Source organism: Drosophila innubila (assembly GCF_004354385.1).
Source record: "Drosophila innubila isolate TH190305 chromosome 3L unlocalized genomic scaffold, UK_Dinn_1.0 0_D_3L, whole genome shotgun sequence".
NCBI lineage: Eukaryota > Metazoa > Arthropoda > Insecta > Diptera > Drosophilidae > Drosophila > Drosophila innubila.
In genome coordinates, this window is record NW_022995376.1 from 15,815,436 (window position 1) to 15,841,171 (window position 25,736).

The following is a 25,736-nucleotide window of genomic DNA, read 5'->3' on the forward strand; positions in this document are numbered from 1 at the left end:
GAAATCACGTAAAGAGCATTAATTATAAATTCATGAATTGCATTTGGTGTTAGAAATTTGCATTTACGCTTGCTACCGCTTAAGCCTTAACTGCTAGCCATGTTGCTGAGGGAACGTGGCTTTCAGTTAACCAAGTAATGTTTCCAAATTGTGTAACGAACGTACTTCGAACACACTGTTCTTGTTTTCGATGATTTGGTTTTTGTTGGGGGAAAGCCTGAAAAGTTTTAGTCAGTGAGTGGGAGAGAGTTGTTATGCCAAATCCAATTAGATTTGCATTTACGTGCATCATTTTTAACAAGTTCCCACTCACTGTTACATGCTCTGATTGAGGGTTAAATTCGGGCTTAGATTCAGTTTCTGGTTATGGATGTGACAGAGTTTTGTCAGTTTTCCATGAGGGTCATGTGGTGCTTGGTTTTTGGTTGAATGAAATTAATTGCAGGTCAAATGAAAACCAAAATGCAGAAAACCCATTGAATTGTATTTTAGGCTTCAAATCTCAATTGTCAATCAAACAACGCAGTTCTCTAATTATATTGTTTTTGTTTCTCAAGAAATTATTTGAGCCGAAGCTTACAATTTAAGTCGTCTAACTAGCAATTATTTTTCCAACTTGATGCTCTTATTGTACAGTTCAAATGAAAACCAAAATTCAGAAAATCATTGAAATGTATTTTGGGCTTAAAATCTCAAAGTTCAATCAAACAAAGCAGCTCTCTTATAATGTTGTTTTGGTTTTTCAAGGTATTATTTGGAGCGGAGCTTACATTTTAAGCTGTGGTCCAAAGGGTTTGGTTTAATTAGCATTATGTAAGGACAATGGTTTGCCTCGGCCTACACACAAAACATAAGATTATTTGTCAGAACTTTGCAGTTCCTGGATACAAATACATTCTGTAAATGTCTATTGTAAGAGTTTTTGGAAAGATTTTGATTATAGCATAACATAAAGAGAGTTAAACTATGACCTTGAAGTCAGATGAAAGCTAAGTTTTATTAATCATTGGAACATTATAGGCTTTAATAAAGTTTAAAGGGAAAAAACAAGTAAAGCAAATTAAACTTAATTCATCTATAGCATAACTGAAATCATAATCAGTAATAAATTCACATCAATCAATTTAATACTAAGCAAAATAATTAATTGGAGGCTATATATAAATATATCTAAAATTTAAAAAGTGTTACAAAACCCACAATTTTTTATTATTATTCCAATACATATAACCAATTTGTTACCACTAAAATTTAATAAATAACGTTGGAAATAAATGTATTTCTACATTTAATTTTCAATGTGCAGCCACAGAGTCAAAAACTGTTGTTTCATTTAGATTCTAAAAGCTTGCTGATTTGTGCTGACACTATCTAAACGCGTTCACCAACACTGTAGCTCTCAGACAATATAAACTAGATTCCTAATGCCACACTTTCACTTCCGCTTTGCTGAATTTAGCTGCCACATTGTTTTTAATAAGGACAACTGACACCGTCTAGTCCCTCTGGCAAAGTGCGACCGTGACAGCACGAGTGTGTAAGAGAGACAGCAACTAGAATAAATGTCAGCCAAGGCAACAACATAATCCTTAGAGGGAAAACGAAACAAAAGCGAAACGTAGCGAGGAAAAACGACGAAAGCAAAGTTAGTTTCAAATTCCAACTAAGAAGTAATTCCGGACTGTAAACTTTTACATTTATACAAATCAAATGAATGTTGTCTGTGATGTTTTTTTTTTCCTTCTTTAGATTCCATTTCTTATATTCTTATACTTATTATATTCTATTTTCTTTATGCAATTCTTCTTACTTTGCAGATTCCACGCAATTAGCAATAAGCCAAAGCAAATATTAAAGCAAACTTTCTCAATAAATAAAACATTGAAGATAAAACTTGAGACGTGCCTCAGCACAGACGACGGAAATGGCTGCTTAAGTGGCGCACTTCCGGTAAAACCGGACTGGAATAAGCAACAACAGCAACCCGTAAGCATCCTCCAGTCAGCTTAAGTTTCTCCTTGACTCATTAGGAATCTAAACAAAGTCATGGCGAATATAACCAACGAGACGGTTAATGCTTTGTTGATATCGGTCAGCACACAGCTGCCTCAAATGCTTGGGGCCAACTGGAGCAGCAGCAGCACCACAATTGCCCCACTAGATAGTGACAGCACCACCAGCACCAGCAGCACCACAAGCAGCTCTCTGTCCAGCGATTCGGATGTAGATAAATCAGATATAATGCACAATCAATTTGTACAGATCTTTTTCTATGTGCTCTATACCACCGTCTTTGTCCTGGGCGTATTTGGCAATGTGCTGGTTTGCTATGTGGTATTACGTAATCGTGCCATGCAAACAGTTACCAATATATTCATTACGAATCTGGCTTTATCGGATATTTTGCTGTGTGTGCTCGCCGTGCCCTTCACACCGCTGTACACTTTCATGGGTCGCTGGGCATTTGGGAGAACGTTGTGTCATCTGGTTTCCTATGCCCAGGGCTGCAGCATCTATATATCAACACTGACCCTGACCTCGATAGCGATCGATCGCTATTTTGTCATCATTTATCCGTTCCATCCACGCATGAAACTCTCCACTTGCATTGGGATTATTGTGAGCATTTGGGTTGTGTCCCTGTTGGCCACATTACCGTATGGCATGTACATGAAGATGTCCGAGGTGACTGGCAATGGTACCCAGTACAATGAGACAAGTCTGGACAGTGCCACGCCCAATGATACATCTGCTGCCCAGGCCTATATGCAGCTCCTGAGCGACACGGAATCCCTGATGGTCTGCGAGGAGAATTGGCCAGCGGAACAATATCGCAAGGTGTTCGGTGCCATTACAGTGGTGTTGCAGTTCCTGTTGCCCTTCTTCATAATCTCGATTTGCTATGTCTGGATCTCGGTCAAATTGAATCAACGAGCCAGGGCCAAACCAGGTTCGAAGTCATCGCGGCGGGAGGAGGCGGATCGGGATCGCAAGAAGCGCACGAATCGCATGTTGATTGCCATGGTGGCGGTTTTTGGTCTCAGCTGGTTGCCCATCAATCTGGTGAACATTTTCGATGACTTCAATGACAAGTCAAAGGATTGGCGCTTCTACATATTGTTCTTCTTTGTGGCACACTCGATTGCCATGAGCTCCACGTGCTACAATCCCTTTCTCTATGCCTGGCTGAATGAGAACTTTCGCAAGGAGTTCAAGCATGTGCTGCCCTGCTTCAATCCCTCCAACAACAATATTATCAATATTACCCGAGGCTACAATCGCAGCGATCGTAATACCTGCGGTCCTCGTCTCCATCATGCCAATGGCGAGGGCGGCGGGGGAGGAAGTCTGGATGCCGATGATCAGGATGACAACGGCATCACACAGGAGACCTGTCTGCCCAAGGAGAAGCTACTCATCATACCACGGGAGCCGACCTATGGCAATGGCACTGGCGCTGTGTCACCTATACTCAGTGGGCGTGGCATCAATGCAGCCCTCGTCCATGCACGACAGCCGCAGCTCCAACAGGAGCAACAACAACAACAGCAGGTGGAATTGATGCAACGCATCCGACGACGCACTGATGATGATGGCGACTACATTGACTCGGGAGATGAACAGACTGTGGAGGTGCGATTCAGTGAGACACCCTTTGTCAGCTCCGACAACACGACGGGCATCAGCATCCTGGAATCGAGTAGTCATTGCCAGGAGTCCGAGGCATTGACCGAATTGGGAGTTGCTATTGCAGGACCCGCAGATGACAATAGACGATGTAACTGAGACAGGGTGAGTACTAGCAAATGATCTTAGGTCCGGTCTTATCCAAATTTGTTGTATAAGACCATCCATTTAATTCAAACAAAATAAAATAAATAACTATATAACAACATCGAAAATTCGATTATTATATTCAAATAAAATCGACAAATGATTTCCAATTTGATTCAGCATCAAAATTGCAGAAATTTTTTTAAAATTTTTTTCCATCACTCTCCATTTTTTTTATATTTTCGCCTTGACACTTTTTCAAAAAATTTAAACTGTCATATCTTGTCAAATTATTAATTTGTGGAAAGGCAATCATTATCATTATAAAGCGTTACACATTTTGTGAAAAATGTAATACCCTTTGCAAGAGTATACAAATTTTATTTTAATATTTGATGGATCAATAAATCAGATGTCCTCATCATTTTCATCTTTGTATCAGATTTCAGCTGAATGAAGTTAAAAATTGCTTTGCCACAAAAAAGAAGCATTTTCCTTTTCCATTCCAATGATGAAATCTATTTCCGCACAAAGCATTTTTGCTTTTTTAGAATTGAGTTACCTACCTGCATTATTTTTATGAATTTTGCGAATGCCATGAAGCACTTTTAGACGAACTGTTTGTATAGCTTGGAATTGGTTTGCATTCCTCGAAATCAAAGCAAATGCCAAGGCAAGAAGCAGCTGACATGAGTTGCAACTGCCTTTTTATGCTGGCAAATTTCATTTACTAAGCTCAAGGATGTTAGCTTCAGTTCTGGGGATGAGAGCAGGAGCACATGCATCCAATTCAGTGCAGTAAATCAAATGTCAGTAGCAAAGTAGCAGCACACTCTTCTGAGATACACACTAGTCTCTTAACCTGTCAGCACACAATTCTCGCACAGCTGCATTTTAAAAGTGGCAATAAAAATGTATAAAATTGAAATTTTTCATATATTAAATAGGAGCATGCAGAAGAATTATATTAAATTTATTTATTTAATGTATTTTTCTAATTGAAAGATAATAAAGAGAAAAGAGTCATAGCCAATTGTTTTTCTTTTGAATATATTATAAATTGAATGAAATGCTTTGTATGCTTAGAAAAACCACTTCATTCATTTAGCTTTTCTATCTGACATCTTCAAGTCACAAATTTCTTATGTGAAATAAAAAGTTGCAAGTTAGGTTGACAGATGGCAACAGGCTGCAAATGGATTAAGAAAATATGAAACACGTGCCGACCCTTTTGCCAGGTGTTTTCTACAACAACAAGTAGAGCAACAATAATAACATCCAGCATATACAACAGTAGTAATAACAACATAATATATGTACACAAATTACCAGCTGAAGCTGTCAGATAAATGCGCTGCAAAATGGTCAACAGCCGGGGCCAACGATAAGTCGAAAGTCCCTTATAAACATAATGCTTTGACGCAGAATAATTTACATTGGCTTATTTATTTATAATTTTTTATGAGAGCACGTTATGGGCTATCTGTCTGACTGCCTGGGGGGCTGGCTCAGTTCCTCTCAACTCGAAATGGCCAAGTCATAAAGCTTATAAATATATCGTTTGGCATTGAAATTCTATTTGATTAAATGAAAATTTACTACTCATATAAAAAGTCAAAAGGCAACAACAAGGAAGCCTGACGCATTTTATTTGCATTAAAGTTATAAATAAATGTATTTGAAAATTCTTAGAGACTTGGAATGAAGAATTTATTTATTTACGAAATTGCATATATGTAATCTTAATAATTTTATTTTAATAATTAAAATAATTATTAAGGTATTTACTAATGAAAATGGTTTCTGTGCAAAATCATTAAAAACTGTTGAATGTTTTTTAACAAATATGTTTGTTCTTATTATTTAAATTGTCTGAAATAATAAATTAATAATTTATATAATTGAATCTCTGTTTAACATTGAGATAAGATTTTTTTTGGATATAAGATTATTCTTTAAAACTTGTAATATCTCAGATAAATAACATAACAATTATATGAATTTGTCAGCTTATTTTTGACATTAAGATATTTATTTACAATTATTTTACTGAGGCACTTAGACTAGAATTCATTCCATAAAATCTATTTTGGTTTTAAAGAGCACAAACTAACATGCATATATAAATATGTGGGTTAACTATTTAAATGCTTTGAAATTTATTTTGCTCCGTCAAGATACGACTGCTGCTTGGATATTTTATTCATATTTGAAAATATCTTTTGTATCTCATGGAGTCAGACACTATCTCTATATATGTATGTGTTGTGCTGCGATGTTGCTATTTACATTTGTGTCATGTTTGCGGTAAGCTTTGCAAGCAAAACAAACAAAATATGTGAGCCTATTTCAGGGAGATGACCGAAAGGCCTTTAATTTATGAATTATTCAGCGCCGTCGTTAGTGGCACATACCATGCTTTTCAGCCTAATTACCCACTGGCTGGTCTGGGTGGTGCTTGGACGGGCGGTGTCAGTCAACAAACCACATGTATAAGAGTACTCCCACTCTTAGTTGGATCTGCTCTGTATGGGACTTGGAGTATAGAATCACAGCGACCGGTGAGTGAGCGGTAAGTGATATAGTTGATGGTCCATGCTGCAGTGACAGCACATTTGATGCATTATGCATGAGAACTGCAACTTAAATTGCAAACAGCAATTGTCGGACTCGCTCTACTCTCGTTGCAGGCAACAGACTCAGTCAACAAAGTTTCTACCCCAAGGGAGGGTCTAAAAGGGTCGGGGGTGTCAGAGTCACCGTGTGCTGTCTCTGTAAACAAGTTTGCCATCGAGTTAGTGTATAAAACTTTTTACAACTAAATTGTATTTTGTTGTTTGCTGTCTGGTTTCTGCGACTGGCAAATGGGCCAAAACCTGACAGCTCGGGGGATGGCAATTTGGTCATTTGTATTTGTATCTGCAATAGCACCGCAAACTTTACGATTGCATATCAAGCGATCATTTTTTGCTACCAGTTTCTTAGTTTTTAAATGCCATCATTCTTTTGCCCCACAGTGTGCAATGGCTTCAGTCGCAGTTGCGTTTTGATAAGCTGTGCCTGGCAACTTGCCAGACCAAGTGCTACACTTGCAACTTATCATTCAGCAGAAAAGTTGTAGCAGCTCCATTTTATTTAATCAATTTTATAACTTTTGAAATAAGTTAGCCCCTGTTGCCATAATGAATAGTGAAAAACTGAAGCCAAATATGGCGCGAGTGAATTCAAGTTACAAGTTCAGGAATCTTTTACGTTACATTGAAATGGTTTCAAGCCATCAACTGTTATTGCAGTAGTAGATTTCTGAGGCTTTGGAGTGTATTTTCTTGGAAAAGTTTGTTATTTAATTTGGACTTGAATACATAAAATTTTATGAGTATAATTAAGCAATATTTAATAATTTTAAGAAAATATGTGGCATACTTTTAGGCAGCACTCGTTATATACCGACATTTTGGCATCTTCTCCCCTATTTTGCAGCACTGTTATCTTAACAGAATCGCAATAAAATCTCAATGATAACAGAGTTCAATGCATTGCTAAGTATTGATCTAAATATAAATATTTTATTTATTTTGTTTAAGTGCATTTCAGCTATCCGAATACCAATCAATCACACTAAAAGTGCACAAGTGTGTTATAAAATCTGAAGAGCCTGATTAAATCCGTACTAAATCGTGGCGTATAAAATCAAACACATTCTGCCACGCCCCTTTAGAAGCGGGCTAATGTTGCGCTCGTTACTGTTGTCTTTGTTCGCTTTGCATGTGTGCGTGTGTGTGTTTGTGTGGGTATGTATGTGGCTTTAATGGTTACAATAACATGGCTCTTTGGCTGCTTATCATGCATTCACACACACATACAAACACTTGCATGCATGATTTAAATATGTACTTACTTACACTCAACGTAAAATGTTTTTCGCATTGACTGACTATAAAAAAATTATTGCTCAGCATTTACGTTTTTCTTTTCGCGCGATCATCGCAGTTGTGGAATTTGTTTTTGAAGTGTCATGAAACATGTGTTTTGTTTGCAATGGATAAGAGGGGTAGTAATCATTTGATGCTGATACGCATTTATTTTATAACATCAGCAACATCAATATGAGTATTAGGCCATCGGATTCTTGTTGACGTCAGCTGGTACATAAGCCAATCCGACTGACAGCCTGACAGTCTGACAGTTGTGAAAATAAAAGCGATTAATGAAGTTCCTTGCACACAAATGGCAAGTGTCTAATTGACAATTGAAATGGGCTCTTCCTCTATTTATGTACTATATGCCTCATGCTGCACAGATGTTGAAGTCTATAGCAAAACAGCTGCCTCAGAGATTTGCGGAAACGCCTTTTTGCTGACAGATTAGGGTAAACAGGCCAATCAAGTCAGCGTGTAGATTACACAGATTACATATTTGATGCTATTGAAAGCTGATCTCTTGTTTGCCCTACTTTACCAACATGAAATTGATAAATCCATATAATGATTACAGGCAAAGCAGGATAAGACTTAACGTAATGTTAGTTTACATCTATTTGTAATATGACTATGTAAAAAAATATGAATGTTAATAGCAGTAGCTTGCTGTCTATTTCCTTATGTTGACTGCATGACATTGCATATGTGTTAACAGTCAATGTTAGTTAAAGTTTTCTGTTAATTTACATAGGTATAACATTTGATTGTTCTATTTTTGTATGCCACTTTAGCTAGATTTAACAGTTTTTAAAAGGCTTAGGTGCACTTTAAATTAAAGAGAAACAGTATCAATTTACGTTAACTTTTCAGTGCATTTCAAATTTAATTTTTAAGCTTAGCTATTTAGCAAATTTTGTTTTTATTTATTATTTATTTTTTACTTTAAAAAAATGTGTTTTCTAAATCTTGTTATTTTCTATCGATCTATTGGCTTGCATTGCTTATGTTGCCTAGCTACTTGGCATAGTTTTAGAGCTAGGATTGCGTTAGGGTATAATGAAATGAAAATGCAATTACCGTTTTGCTTTCACACTTTGCCCAAGGGCGTGAGCTAAAAGTCAGCTCAGTAATGTAAAACCCAACACGTTCCATTTCAATATGTGCGTATGTGCATGCGTGTGTATGTGTGTGTAAGGTACTTATATCCACATGGCTCTATTTTTATTCCCGCTGCCCGTGTCTAATCAGTCTAATGTGTTGGGCAGAGAAAACAACATTTTCATTAGAGCTGCTTTGGCTTTTGCTAGCATTTTATCTTCTACCTCTTCACACCGTTGTCCAGTGCACTAGTTGGCCAATTAAGCAATTACGTTAACAAGCTTTTATTATGTTGCATGGCCATGGTGCGAAGCAGCCAACAATAGCACTACCTGGCAGCCCTTGGCAATGGCAGTGGCAATGGCAATGGCAATACGAATGGCAATGGCAATGCAGGAAGCTAGCCAAAGGTGTTGAGCAAACAATTAAAAGGAATTGAGGAAGGAAACAGCAACAATAATAATGCTTGCAGAAGGTAACTATAAAACGGATGTAGCTGCGGGCGGATGGATTTAAAGTGTCCAGCGTTATGTGCTAACTCCCACAAAATTTATGAACGCAAAGTTTTTAAGCAGCTGTCGGCATAAATTTTAGATACACAAGACCAAGTCTCCATGGAGTTAAGTGGGATATCGACAAAAAAATATAAAAAGAAGAAAATCTTTAGGCACACATCAAAATAAAATCGATGGTCATAAATTCTATTGACTTGTCGTGGGGACAGGCTCGAGTTAACCCCAGTAGCTATGTCCAATGTCCAATAAATAAAGCATAAAAATTACGACAAAACATATTAAATTTAGGGTATGTATGCGCTGCTTCTTAAGAGGCCATCACATTTAGCTAACATTTCTTGTTCTATGCAAACAGAGCATTTGAAGCATTTAACTCACTCATCAAATGTGCCCTAAGACGACTGTTACCATGGCTTAAAGGAATTAGAAGCGTTACTATGCGAGGCACGTATGTAGCACCATACTAACATTTCCATTTGTCTTCTCTGCCAATACACACTGGGATGCATATCAAAGTTAACTAAACAAAACAAAAAATCAATACAAATAAGTTTGAAGGCGGAAATGATGAGATGACAACTAAGACAAATCCCCAATCACTTATATGATTTGATTACTTAAGATAATTGAATGGATTGCAACAGCTAAAGTCACTTATCACTTTAGCATCTAATTCTGTTGTCAATTTGAATTAATCTTAATTTTATTAATATGCACTTCTGCTTTTCATGCAATTCATAAGATATTAAGCAAATGAAAACTTTATTTACAAAGAATTAAAAACCCTTGAAAGTTGGCAGGATGAAAAGCACTTGAAAGCTTAATTTTGATTGAAAGCATTAACAACTTAAACTTTTAGCCAGCTAAAAGATCGCTCAATTTTAATAGAATTAAAACTTCGACTGGATATTAAATACCCTTTTTATATATTTTTTATTGGTTTTATTTACTTTATAATTTTTACAAAAATTTGCTTATAATTCATCAAAGTTTATATGAACTTGTCAAACTAAAAAAAAAAAATATTATTTGCTTAAATATATATGTCTTTGGACCAACTGTGCAATATATATAGCTGTTTGTGAAGGTGTTTGAAATGACATTTAATGGGCGCTTGCAGACGTCTTTGTTATTGATGAAAAATGTCTATAAAAGCGAACAGCGTTTATGCCCAATTAAATGTGGTAAACGCTCATCGATGTGAGTTATGGTCCATGAGACATGAATGTGGTGAACACGTGCCGCTTGTGGCACGTTTACAGGCTTGTCCAAAGCTATGTGGACAGCGGAAAGAAAACTTTATTCGGTAAAACACGTGCCTGGTAAGAGATTGCCCAGATCAGCTGGGTTCAGCAAAAAATTGTGGCTGCTTATACATAATTTATGGCGCATTCTAAAAGACAGATTCGACTCATATGTACTATATATAGAGGGAGTCTTAAGCTTGTATGCTTTTCAGTCTGATTTTCCCAGAATGTCTGAGACGACGCACTGTGTGTGTGTTTACATGCGTGTGTGTGTGTGTGTGTGTGAGTGTGTTGACAGCAGAGCTTAATGCCACTTAATATGAGGCATTTGGGGCAACTTGACAGCGGCTTAGAGGGCGTTGGCGGGTGCGTTTATTAGCAACTTTATTAACAGTTAATTAAATTTTGTGTTTAATGATTTGGCCAGTAGACGAAAAAGAAGTCAGGATGAAGACTACGCGGGCTTGCGGCTATGCTTTTATTAAAGTTGAAAAGCCAATTCTGGTTCTTAGCCCCACTGAGGATAGTTTTATGCATTGTCCGTTGCCAGGCAGCAGCCAAGTTAACAATTACCAGTTTAATGAAACGAAAAATGCTTTTATTAATTGCCCAAGCCATTGGGCATAGGCCATAGCCCAAAACCGTCTACAATTTGGGGCCTGACTGGCTTACTGTGAAGTGCCATTAGTCGCAATTGCTGCTTGGCCAAATCTTTGAGATTGAAATTGCTTGAACAGTTTAAATTTTACTTAATAATCAAAATTGTCTTTTGAGACATTAATGTACAATCGCTTGAATTATTCATTATCATTTATTCAAAAACGAAAAGTATAGGAATTTATTCAATAAATTTAAATTTGTATTATTACAAATGATGTAATAATATTGAGCACTGGAATGCCTTTTTAGCTTTTCACATTTTCTCTCCAAATTAAATTTGAATACTTGTAATTTAATGCGCATTTTGTTGTCAGGCAAACAATATAATTATGTATACAATCATATTACATGGAATTATAACAGCATCTGTGTTTGGTGGGCAAACTTAAGACTGTCTGGCACTTTAAGCCAGAAAAGCAGACGCCTTCAAGTATTCGGCTTTTGTCAATGCGTGGCTGACATAATTATGCAGCGGCGAGTATAAAATGAAATGCTTCTAAAAACATAAAAAGTCCAAGTCTATGGCGACAACAAAAGTAAACAAACATAGTTAACAGTCAGCTGCACTGAGAAAAAAACAGTGTACGTTTAATATTAATGTATAATGAAGCAAAACTCATACATTTAAAAGACTCAATATAAAATGTCTTAGCAAAATTGGACTTGAACAGTGGTACTTGAATTTAAGCATTTACTTTTTCTTTCAGTGTACTCAGTGCAATGCAGTGAGGCGTTGTAATTGCGTTGAGGCACGAAGCACCTGTCATCAGGTGGTGAACCTACTGTCCCGAGCGGAGGCTCTTCAGAGGCTGTCAGTCTAGGCAGTGACAACAACAACAACAACAGCACAACATTCAACAAATAACAACAACAACAAGCATTTCAGTGTTTATTCTTTTCAACGTCATTCCTTAATTTATGTGCGAATAGCAAAGAAAACGCAAAATATGAATGGGGGAAAGTAAACAAAGACATCTCAACGTGGCAGCCATAATTTCCACGTGCCACAAAACATCTACAAGTTATGACAATGAGCTGCCAGACATCGAGATATCCTAGAAATTAACTACTGGCATATATTTACCTAAATTTATAATCATTTGTTTGTTTTATATTCTTTAATTCTATTCCTCAGTCGAATTTATGTACAGAACATTATTTATATTTTTGCTTAAATAGCTAGTCTTACAGTTATCTATTTGACGAATATAATAAACATTTCAGTCATATTTACTATTCCTTTTGAAAGTCTTTAATTACAAGTATACTTTGAGTGAAGGGTATATAATTTAAATTCCTGTTTAAAGAGCTGTTAATGCAGGAAAATCTATGCAAGAGTTGTTAAAACTTTCGCATGCAAGTCAGTTTCAGTTTTGAAGGAAATTTAGATGGCCGGAAAAGAATCTTAGCAAAGAGCATAACAAAAGCTGTTAAGAATATTTCCATAAATGTGCGACGATTGCAGCTGTGAGGGTTTCTTTTGAGGTAGGCCAGTTGTGTGGGCATGCGTGAGGTCTTGTGGGCGTGTCCACAAAAGCAACAAAAAAAATGCGGGGATATAAAAAACTGACAGCTGCACGGGTAATAATTTATGGCCCAGGTACATACATAACTGTGCCTCAAGGTATCAGGACATAAAAACTTTTGCAAAAAAAAGGAGAAAATATTGCGTAACTTTTCCTTTTTTATACCTTTTGCAAACCACAATAGCTCAAGTGTAGAGCTTAAAGTGGATTTCGATGATCATTAGACATTGCCTTTGTGGTAATTAAGGCAGAAACAGGGCCAAAATCCCAAGCTCAATCATATAAAATCAACAGCAGACGGCAAAGAAAAAATGCCATCAAAGACAAAGTCAACAGAAAATGATGGCAAAAAAAAAAAGCGTTGAGCTGCACATTATCATTATTTTAATCAGAGTTGGCTGCACTTTGTGGCACACGATTTGCGATTGATATCAGCGCCAGACAAGAGACCCCAGCCATGGCCCCAATAAGTATGCTTTACTTTTTTCCATACATATTTATTTTATTTTACGACCGACAGCTCGTCAACATGTAGACGACCTGCATGTCATTAGGGCTCAGAAGAGAGACTGGGTCTGGATTTTGGTTTTTAGATATGTACTTGTATCTGTGCTTGTGTGTATCCACACATGAGTGCGAAATAATCATTCATTTTGCAAAAGCTTTTTCTTCGAGCAAAGTAACATATAACAATCAGTTGTGCACATTGGCGGGATTGTTGGTGAAGCAGGTTTTTATGTACATAAGTTGTCAATAGATGATGTTGGTATATATTAGCTTGAGCTGAAACTTGTTGAAGTTATTAAAGCACAATTGAAAAGCGCATTAACACATTTGTTTATACAATGTTGTGTTGTTTGTTCTTTAAGATTAATTAAATTTATTGCATATTTAATTACCTTAAGTTGAAGCTAAAAGCTTAATCTCGCATAATGAAAAAAAATTTTTTAAAAAAACACTTACTCTAATCTCTGGTAACTATAAATCAAGTTAAATATTCTCAGCTGAGTACTCTTTGGAAAAGTTGTGATAAACTTCTTAATCTTCTTTTTTACATTTTATTAAAACTCAATTTGCAAAGTTATCGCTGGGAGTTTTACTCGTCAATCAATCGATCTGTGCCTGATCAACTTAACTTAATTTAAATTCAACTGGTAAATATTGCTTAAGAGTTTACCAGAATTTACAACTGACGATTTATTTCTCGCCCAGAAGCGACGACATTAATATTTTGATTATTTTTCCTGCCTTCTTTCCGTTTCCTTGTTCGATTTGTCGTTGTGTTTCCTGCCTCGCTTCTCTTTCCTTTGTCCTTACGTGCTTAGCATATCAATCAAATCTCTCCCTAAATCCCAGACTGGGTAACTTATACATTATTTAATCGCAGTGAGTGAATTAAAATTAAAATTCCCTTTTTTTTTATTTTGCGGCTGAGTTTTGGACTTGGCGTCAAATAAGCCGCAAGCTTTGCTTCATCCATGTATTTTTGGAGGGCACTGTGTGCTCGCCGCAAGCAAATTAATTTAAAAACTCTCAAGCAACCGCAGGCAAGGTCTGCGTATATCCCAGGGCAGGGGGTTCCCTCAATTCCCTTAAGTTTCAGAGTGTGCGCGTTAAGCGTAGCCACAAAAAAGAATGTTAACAAAAGAAACGAATATAAAATTGAGAATTTAATTTTGACTCAAATGTGCGTGAAGCAACTAAAAGTGACCGAGTGCCACTTGAAATTGGACCAAAAGCCACCATAGATAGAGGTCAACAAGTACAGCGTCTTCTACTGCAGGTTGTTGGCCTTGTGCGAAATCAAGTTAATATTTTGAATAATGTCACATAATTTGAACACATAAACGACTCGGGCTACTTTAAATTTATGTGAGCACATATTTTAGCGACTATGACAACAGCAATAAGAGAAATTTTTGAACGAGTAGAGTTTCTTTTTTTTTAAGTTCAATTTACGCACTACATTTTCGTGCTTGTATTTTACTATATGTACTTTCCAGCGACAGCCAAATTGTGCCCCATTTTTCTTCGCACGTCATCCAAATTAAGTGAACAATTTTAACGTTGCCGAAACAGACAAGGAATAAGGATAAAAGTCAAGTTCTAGACAAAATTTTTATCAGTTAAGGGAGCTTGAAAAATGCAGTAGTAAAATAAATTTATATATATTCTGCAGAGAATAATATTATGCTGACAGTTAGTCCAAAAATATAAGTATTGTATAATCTAAACTTTTTCCAACGCTTTTGACGCTTATTTATTTTATGCTTATAGACTGTTGACCAACAGAATGTTATCTTTATAAGCGAATGAGCGTAGTAATTATAAAAACTGTTACGAAAAAGAGTCATGTTATAAACTTAACTGGTTATCATAATTATTTTAGTTGTAGTCTTAATAATAATAAAAAAATTTGAAAAACAATTAAGCTTCCGTAACTACCTTATACACGTCCTTACGTATATCAACAAAACAATTACTTTCAGTTGCTTCAAGGTCTCAGTTCACTTGTTGCTTTTTTGGTTACTGATGCTCTAATTACCAAATGATTTTCCCTGTTCACAGAGCTGACAACTACATGAAATATGAGTTGAAATTATTTCAAGTCAACTTCAGCTCATTTCAGTTTCATTGCAAGTTGAGTCCTTTCAAGCTGGCGCCGCCTGTTGAAGCCTTTTTGTTTGTCTTTTATTCTGCTTAATTTTTTGTAGATGACAACCAAAACAAATATTTGCATGTGCGCTGTCCAAAATACACCCACACACATAATATAACCGCACATATACACACACACTCATTAAATTGCGTGACAATTCGAGGATCTGGTTTAATTTTGGACGCTGCGTGGGCTGCGATATATGTGAGTGTATATATATTTTGGCTTCCTTATGCGCCTGATGATGATGTAATGCAAATCTATTGTAATGTATGCAACAATTAAAAATACATCAGCTTTACTTTTGTGACCTTGATGGCCGTTGTTTACTTCCTGGCGACTTTTATGTATTTAAAGTGACACTTTTTTTAACTCATTTAATTTCATTGCACTGGGTATATAATATAATGTGTACATATAATTATGTATGTGTGTCGTTGATGCTATTGTGTGCTTGTCATTTGTATTTAAATGCCTTTATAGTAATTATTTTTTTGTATGCGCATATTTAAAAAAAAAAAAGGAGGCAGCAAGAGAAAGTGGAGAGCAGTTTCAGACATGCATTTTTTTTATTTTTGTAAAGCTGACAAGGCTGAATATTAAATGTCTATTCACTCAATCTTAATCCATATAAGCAGGAATATTTTTCATCTGTTACTTAGATAAGTCCGCGAATATCATCTAGTGAAAGTTAAGAAAGTTAAGATGAATTTGTTAGTGTATTTGAAATTATAGCAAAAAAATCGTACGTTCGTCATATTTATGAACAATATACAGCAAACTAAATGCCAAACATGTTATCCAAACTAAGCAGCGCATTTTACACTTTACAATATTTTTACAAAACTTACAATTCCATGCCAGTTCGATGTTTTTATATCAAATAGACTGAGTGCTGATTAGACACACTCGAAACCGAAACTAATCTTTAATTATGTGTTAATATAATAACAGACTGTGAAAATGGTTTTATAAGATTGTCATTTTCCAACACTTACAGCATTTCAGTGTTTGATAAAACCATTAAAGGATGATGTCATGGTATCCACAGTTTGCCAGCCACACCCAATTCGCATTCTTTTTTGTATCTATGCTCAGGTTTTGTCGCTTTCATTCTATTTACTTTCCTGCCTGCCTAATTATGTTCTCATTTACGTTTCCTCATTTTGTCATTGTGAATGTTTTGCTGTGTGTATATTTAGACCACTTGCGATTCATTAAAAAGAACATTCTTCAGCATGTCCCCTCAGTTTCGTCCATATGCCTACAGGCTGAGGACCTTGCTCAGTCACATCCTTATCCTACACTTGACAAGTTTGTTTATGCTCGCCTCTAATTGCGGCAACTTAAAGCACACTCAAGGCGACAGAAAGTGAGAGACAAAAAATGTTAATAGAGAGAGAAAGATGTAAAGCAAAATTAAATGAGCTGTCTATGATGGCAGTGACTTCTTTAGCTGCCGCACACTGTGTGTTATATTTATCTCAAGGAAAACCAGAAGAGTAAATAATATAAACGCATGGTCATGAGTCTGTGGGGAAAAATAACATTTAATAGTCAGTTATCGAATAAATCTAGCTGCCAATTAATGTTCCCCTAAAATTAATAAATTTGTGAGAAAAATAAATTGATCAGAGCCTCTGATAATACTGAATTAAGTTTTGAAAGGTCACCCTAAAGGCATAATTTTTATAAATCTCTGTATAAGTTTAAAATGATATGATAGCAATATTGCTTTAATTAACGATAGCTCTTACAATCAATCAATTTAAGTTTACATTAAGAACTTGGATTACAGGGTATATACAAAAAGCACACTCTTAACTAAAATTTTGTTGTGATTGTTATTGTTAAGGTACATTTCGAGCTCACACGTGTTTCAACTCATAGCTTTTGCTCTCTTTGTATCGAACCATATGCTCATTGATTTATTTATTGCACATACGCCCTATAGTCCCATGGTAGCTAAATATTTTATAACTGCTATTATTGCCATTGTTATTGATGATGTTGTGTGTATTTGCGCCGAAAACTTTGTCAACTACAAACAAAGAGACCAAATGTAGGTAGCGGGTAATAATGAAACTGTAGAAACGACAACAACAGAACAACAATAAAGTGAAACTTTTGGTGTGGCACATTTGCTATGCCTCGAGCCAAACTGAGCGGTGATGTGGCAAACTACAGCCATTAAAATTAATTACATAAACATCAATGTGCCGCTGGCAATTAATGTTTCGGAGTAGCTGTGTAGTCCCTACAACATAACTTAAAGTAATTTAAGCCCAGACTCATACACAGAGTAATTGCCACACACCACGCCCACAACCCACAACACAAGCTGACAATAATGAATACTTAATAAAGTGGCGTTAAAGGTAGTTGCCTCGATTTAGTTCCGGACTCTGCTCACTTTGTGTCAAGCCGAGGCGCCAAAAAGACTCAAAACCATTGAAGACCTCCAGGCAAAGTTTACCTTTGTTATGCTCCTCTCAATTTATTGTTGTTATATTGTCTCTTATTGCCCTTGATGTTGTTGTTGTTGTTGGGGGCAAATTTCATTTCAATTATCAACACCAATGTGGGCAGAGCAGTTAGGTCATCTTAATTTGAGCTGTGAGTTGTCATTAAAGATTCCGGCAAGAAACAGGACCTCAGGTGTTTTAATTAATATTTACTTTAACTCCAAAATTATAACGCTAAAGAAATGTGTCGCCAGTGTATATGATTGTCAATTATTATTTATTATAACAAAAAATTACAAACGATTAAAAATAATATTGTTTCATAAATATTTTATTGCTCCTTAACACTGTGATGCCAACGCAGGGGATTTATAAAATAATTAAAATTCCATAAATAGTAGGAATTCTTTTATTAATAATTATATTCAATTATCAACACAATTAAGTATTCTTTTCAGTGAAATTAGTGAAATTTTATATAATTTATAACATGCTTTTTTATGATTTTTCTGTGTGAACAATAATCAATTAAACAAACTCAGATTATAATTATTAATGTTTAGATATTTTTTATATACTATATATGTATACTTAAAATATTATATCATTTAAAAACAGTTTAAAAGCAACTACCGAAATCAGTCAGTTGTTGACATTTATTAAATTTGACATACAAAAATGGAAATTTCAATAATAACATTATAAATATTTATCCAAGCAAATTCTACAATTTGTCATATAAATGAATTTTAATTAAAAATTAACCAGAGCCGATGTAAAACACGAAGCAAATCCCATTATTAAAAATGTATAGCACAAGAAATAACTTGAATGTCGAGTTTTCTGAATTCAAAGTGTCATATTAAACATTGTGTGTGGAAATGTGAGAATGAACATCAAATTAAAAAAGGGAAATGCAATAAAAGCACAATTCGCATACAGGTACAATGGTGCATAAAGACAGGGATAAAGGAAAATTTAAATATCGTATTATTGCATTAATTCGACAAGAAAATATGCTTAGACTCTGACAATACACTTAGAATATTACGCTCTAAATTCCCCCACTGTTATTATGGGCTGTTCTGGAAATACAAGTACAGACTTTACTTTCTAATTGGTAAAACAGTGAAACGTAGTTAATAGATTAATTAACTTGGCTGCTGAATGTCAATGCCAATGTCGCGTATACGTAATGCAATTTTATTATGAATATGGGAGAAGGAAAATAGATAAAATTAAAATAGAAATGAATGATAGAGGAGCGCCCACATGCAAATGACGTGTTTAAGCTGCAACAAGTAGCTAATGCTAATTGCAAGCAGCGGGTGCACGTCAAACCAAGTAGATCTATGTAGGCGTGTCTGTTGGCTTTTATTCATTAACCGTTTGCCTTGAGAGTCATGGCGATTAACACGCCATGACACGATAGCCCTCAAGTCACGGACAGACAACGAACGCATCCTGTTCTTTGGGACATAGGAAAATTTGAATATTTGTCTGGTTGCCTCAAAGATTGCCATGGGCAACGCCATGCGCTTTGTCAAGCAGACAACAAAAGTTGGCAAGACAAATTGGCCTAAGCTGCTTTAGCTAACAATGCACACTCACACTCAAAAGCACACACACGCGTGTGCATATGTGTAAAGAACCACACAAAAGACAAGCAAAACTGAAGGTACATTCAACAATTTATGCAAACATATTTATTGCACACAATATTTTAATGCTTCCCATATACATATTTTTGTCATGTCAAATACATCATATATATATATTTTTACATTTTTTTTTTGCAGATTTTTGAAACGCATTTCTAGACGCAGTTGCTGGTTGTTGTGGAGCTCGAGGAAGTCGACAACAACGAGAAGACAGGGAATGTGACATAAGCAACAAAGCGAAAAGTGTAAGCTTCTAAAGTCTGGGCGTAAGGGTGTGTGGGCGTGTCGGTTAGTCGTATAGTCTCACAGTCGTACTGAGTAGTATGAAAAGTGCTGATAAATGCCAAATAAAGTGACAACGATGCGAAAATTGCTGCGCTGTTGCGCCAGAGGCAAAAAAACTGTGCCGTCTCCTTCAAGCAATTGGCTGAAGCAGCCGCTTTTCAAATCGTTGATATCAAATTTGTATAAGTGTGTGTGAGTGTAAGAGTGAGTCGCCATCGCGTTGACAAGCAATTCTATTTTATTTTCTTACCACTTTGCAGCTATTTCTGGTGCCATTTTGCATATTTGTAGGAAGCCAAGTGAATCGTGAAGTACAAGGTCGTCTCTATGTGTCACTTTCAGCTTCAAATTTGCGTTTAACTGTCGCTGGAATTAAATTCCGTGTGCCAATTTTAGGTTCAATTGCTTGGAAATATGTAAACGCAGACATTTTTTCATTCTATTGTAAAACAAAACCACAACAAAAGACCAAAATAGCAACAAGGCAAAGAAAAATAATTTTCTAACCTCCGATAAAAAAGAGCAGAGAAAAGAAAATTGAGAACTGTCGGCCAAAGCAAATAAGCCTAAGCTGACATTGATGGGATTTGTCCAGGCCACAAAACAAGTCAACGGAAATATGTTTCAGCCTACACTGACAGCTGGTTGAATAAAAATTGAATGGCAAAGACCAAAGGATCTATATAGTCTCCTCCTGAAATTGACAGACATTTCAAAGTTGTTGTTACAGGCATTTAATTGAAATTTAGATGCTGGTTTCATGGTCATGAACTTGAGTTAAACAGCCAGATAAAGAGTGACAAGTTAGCGGAAAAGATGTAGGTTTTTTTCAGTATATATTTCGTATATTTGCAGTATTTCAAAAATTGTTGCTGACTGTTTCTTTAAGCTTCTTTAGAAATAACATACATATTTATAAGCTCTTTAAGGTGGGTTTCTCTAAGCAAATCCAAGATGAAAAGCAAATGCGATATATTTTTAACTTGGTCACACTCACACACACATCGCAAGTAGTTCTAAAGTTCTTAAATCTGATGTGTATTTCAATATTAAACATTATGTGTACTGTTTTATGGCTAGCTGTTTTATAGAAATATATTTAAAAAATATATATATTTAGATAAATTTAAGCTATTTGTAAGCAAACAGTTTGAGGCGCTTATAAAGTGTTTTGACTGTAGTATATAAATAAGCTTACAAAATTAATTAAATACTTATGAAATTTGTAAGCTAAGCGCTTTCTATGCTCTTGATAATGTTGATATCTATAACAATGAAAGAGAAATCTCAAAAGAACCAAAAGTATACAAGATTCTGATGACCATGAGCCCCTCTTTTGAAAGTTTATGTCATGGCGATGCTGCAACGAAACGAAACGAAATGAAACAAAACATTATGGTGACGACATACCGTTATTCTCTATTCAATTGCCTGTCTCTCAAACATCCTTGCAGCCTTGTGGAATTAAGCTTTCAAAAAAATGTCATCAAGTTTTGTGTACTTTTGGTTTGTCATGTGTAAAAAGTTTCACTGCGTATACGTAATATATGTATCTGTTAGTTGGTAAGCTAGAAAAACAACAACAACTTAAACATATTAATTATTTGTTGTGGTAAATATAAACAAAAAAATACTCTTTGACAGGTGGAAAAGCGAGTTGCAATTTTAAATTGCATTCTGAAGCAGGGAATTCAGCTGAATCGAAGCATAAAATTAAATATTATATACGATTGGTAATCATAATTATAAAAATAGTTATATAGGAGTTTGAAGGGCACTGAAAGTTGTTGGCTTAAAATAAATATTATATCTAGAAAAATTAAACTTAAGCTCTCATCTAAGACAAACTTTGAAATTATAAAACAAAATACAAAGAAGTACTATAGAAAACTTTTGGTGAAAGACTCACAAGTAAAATGTCTCAGACACAAATTAAAGCAAATGTTTAAAATTAAAGAAATTAAACTAAGAAAAGTCAAATGAACTATAAAAGCTAGTTATGTTCGTTGAATGTTAAACACTTTAGGAAAATTAAATTGTAATATTCATTGGAAATATTTAAGAAAATACTGAAACATCAAATAACGAAATATATAATTATTTAAATGTGCAAAATATTTCAATATATGTCTGTAAATGGAAATGTTTAAAATGTAAATTATAAATTAATGTGAAGTCATAAATCAATTGGTAATTACAATATTGAGATTATTTATATCAATGATAAATGTGTATTGTTGAGTTAATGAAAACAAAAACGAAAAATGCCGTCGCAGTCGAGTATTAAATATGATTAAAGAACTAAGTTATTTTAGTTTAATGCCAAATATAAAACGTGTTTTAAAAATATCAGTAAAGAAATACTATGAAATAAATAATAAATGTTAAAAAAAAAACCTAGCGTCAGTTTATTTTGGGAATAATTATATATTTTTAATATTTTAAGCTGCAATTAGTAAAAGCTTTTAAGCAACCCTTAGGTAACGTGTGATGGCAACTCTCCCAATTACCAGTGAGAGCACAACAAATGAGCATTTTACAGTCGAATTAGACAGATCATTAAAAAGCTGCGACAATTACATAATATTTCATTTCTTTATATTTCTCATATTATACTCGCATTCCAATTCCTTTATTATTCCAATTCCCATTTCTTACTCTGCTTAGTCCAGAACGATGCCTTTATAGAACTCTCGAGTTGGCCACATGTGTCAATTGTTGCGTGTCGAAGCGCACATTCTTGTGTGTGTGTGTGTGTGGCACGCCTGTCATGTTGCCACTTTGTAGAGCAAACAAGCAAGTGGCATACGAGTACTCATAGCATAGGACAAATGTGCAGACAAGCTATTTGTCACTTCGTAAATTATGTGCCTGTAAAGGACTTCAAACTGGGTCGACTGCATCCAAGGAGAATAGCAACAAGTCACTTTCTATCTCCATCTTTGTATACCCGTACTTTAGGTGTGCCAGTTATTTTTGCGTTCAATTAAAATGTTGGCGTACATGTTACAAACATGTAGAAGTTTTGACAGCGTCGAACACGCGGCGTATGAACAATTTCCAAAATGCTCAAAGTTTCTCCCAGCAAGTAAACAATGGAGAAACTTTTCGGAATTACATGCCCCAACAAGTAAGTGAAATAACTTTCTGAAGGCGCATTAAATAATAACACATTCTTTCACAGTTACAGTCACAGTTGTCAGCAGTTACTGTTTTGTTAATTAAATTCTTACATAAGTAAGTGCATATTAAAACAACCATACAAGAAATTGAATAAAGCTGGGTAAGAGTTAAATACAGTTGCAATTGTTTAATTGATTTTGATAACACTTTAAGCACATTATATTTTACCCGCATAGCAATCGTGATTGACCCATATGTTTGTGACATGCTAATAATTCAATTTAAGATGGTTTACTCTTGAGGTAAATTAACTGCAATTAATGTCGGACAAAGAGGACTTTGAAATGGCCCTCAGAATTTGGAGAAACATTTCAAGTGCTGCACACTTGGTAGATTTGGTTTCCTATTTTCATGGGTTAAGTGGAACCTTTTTTTTTTAATTACCCATAGCGAGTTTTGTGGCCTTATTATTTGGCTAATGACTTGCGTTTTTGTTCTGTGGATTTATTTTCGTTTTTGCTGAAGTGAAGATTATTAAATTTAATTAATGAGTTTTCTTAAGCATTCAATAAGTGGTTTTCGAACTGTAAAGAAGAAAAAACTTGCAGACTATTGAGCGTATCTGTTAAAGGAAATGTATATTGAGACAGCTCAGGATAAAATTGTATAAATAAATGAATGGAATTTTCCTAGAATGGTCAAATTGTGTCTTGCAGCTTTCTCGAGTTGATTGCATTGAAGTGGCAAAGGTATTGTACTTATATTTGTTATGCCATTGTATTGAAAAACAAAGGTTGTCAAAAGCTACGGATTACAGGGAACGAGTTTCAACTTCTTACTGACAGAGCCAGCTACATTTATAGGCCATAAATAATTGATGCAATTTCCAAATTAACAATTGCATTGGCATTTTTGCCATTTCAGCTAGAACATACATATGTAACTTTATACATATACGTATGTAAATTCTTTTCATATGTTCTGATAGAATTCTAATTAATTTAAGACACCTTTAAAGTGAATTTTAATACCAATTATTTTAATTAACCCATATTATTTTACTTGGTTTCAATATGAAATTTACATATCCGGTAAGCAATTAAGTTGCACAAACTTGTATTGATTGAGCCAACAAGAGAGGCACATTGAATACCAAATAAAATGTATCAGGTATCAGAACCATTTAACAGCTATTAAACTATTAAACTTGGTAAAGATAGAAGTAATAATAAAATGTTCAATTTAAAGTTTATTATAATATTATTAATACTACAATAATTTATCATTTTCTATATATGTATGTTATAAATATTTGCTAATTTATTTTCGTACAGTTAAATATATTTATGTTTTATTTTCAATTAGCTAGTTTTTGTTCTGTGTTTTCTAGTGTAAGCCATTGATTTGCAGATGATTTGCCTACGCGCAGTGATTACGCTGATTACTAAATAAAATGACTATTATGTTTAAAATATTGACTTACCGCAATTGCAGCCACAGCCGCAACGACCGTAGTTCAGATAATTTTGCAATTATTTGTACAATCAGGCTATAAATCAGGCAGGCACTTTAACCAAAAGGCAATAAATTAAATTTAAAAAAAAAAACACGTTATTATTTAAGATTTTGTAGATAAAAGAGATTATAGTTAAATCTTAATTTATTTATATAAAAATTAAGGAAAACACATCGATAAAAACTAAACAAACATTATATAGTATATTATTTAAATGAGATTTAGAGAAATATCTCAAAGAAGATTCATCTTGTGCTTCTCTTATATGTGATAGACTTCAAGCTCTACAGATTCTTGAAATATATTACTACCTTACATCAGAAATATACTCGACCTGTTGCCTTTCAAACTGCTTAGATTTCAACATCAAAATGCAAATCAAATCAGAGACTCACAAAGAGAAATCAAATCCTATCAGCAAGCCGAACAACAAGGATCATTTGGCATCTGTCAACAACAAGGTCATGTCATTGGCCTTGTGAGATTTTTGACCACAATCAGACAGCTGATTGTCTTTTGTGGGAATTCAGTTGGGTAACTTGGTAACAACGTCAACCTGTCCAATTGCCTCAATGAAGGCTTGTCAATGCAATCAACTCATCAGATTTCCATAGCAACCGAGTGATGAAATTTTTAAGGACAAATTAATAAACTGTTTTGAACAGAAGAGGATAGGACTATTTGGCCTTGGCTACTCGAACTACAACAGCTAATTGAAAGGCTGCTTGCTGATGTTGGAGCCACTCCTGTGTGCGTTCAGGCTGTCGAATATCTGTCTGACAACTGCTGCAACATAATCATTACGAATGTGTGGCAGTAACTCATGTGGTGCTGAAGAATAGCATCTGGCAACTCTTCAACTCGGCAGCTCGGCAACCTGGTACCGTCTGCCCAACTGAGTACATTACAATTTTTCTTTGGAGCGGAAACCATAACAGCCTCATATATTACGACCACCAGGAGGTCGAATGGAAGTTCTAGCTGTTGCTGGATAAATTTCTTTCGCACGGTTGGTTGGGAAACATTATTTGGTTGCCCAATACCAAGAGGTTGTGTTCTGGTTCGAAAATTGCCAACGCTGTTGTTGATTCTGCTAAAGAATTCCAACCAGCCCCAAATCCCACCCCATCCTTACCACATGTGCGACAAGCAGGCTCTCGTACACATGTGTGTGTGTTTGAGTGTTTGTGTGTGTGAATCATGCTTTAAAATATGTGCCTCTATTTGCTTTAGACTGGTTTGTTGCATTTTGTGTGGTTACAATGCCACATACCAACAAGTTCAGAG

At 35.1% G+C, this 25,736-nt stretch overlaps 1 protein-coding gene across 1 annotated transcript; it reads left to right on the plus strand.

Annotated features, from left to right (window-relative positions):
- The first annotated feature begins 1,919 nt into the window (after positions 1-1,919).
- Positions 1,920-19,753, plus strand: LOC117787258 (prolactin-releasing peptide receptor). The gene is made up of 2 exons (XM_034625740.1): positions 1,920-3,792; positions 19,664-19,753. The coding sequence occupies exon 1, from the start codon at positions 2,047-2,049 to the stop codon at positions 3,784-3,786; it is 1,740 nt and encodes a 579-aa protein (XP_034481631.1). The 5' UTR covers positions 1,920-2,046; the 3' UTR covers positions 3,787-3,792; positions 19,664-19,753.
- The last annotated feature ends 5,983 nt before the right edge of the window (positions 19,754-25,736 follow it).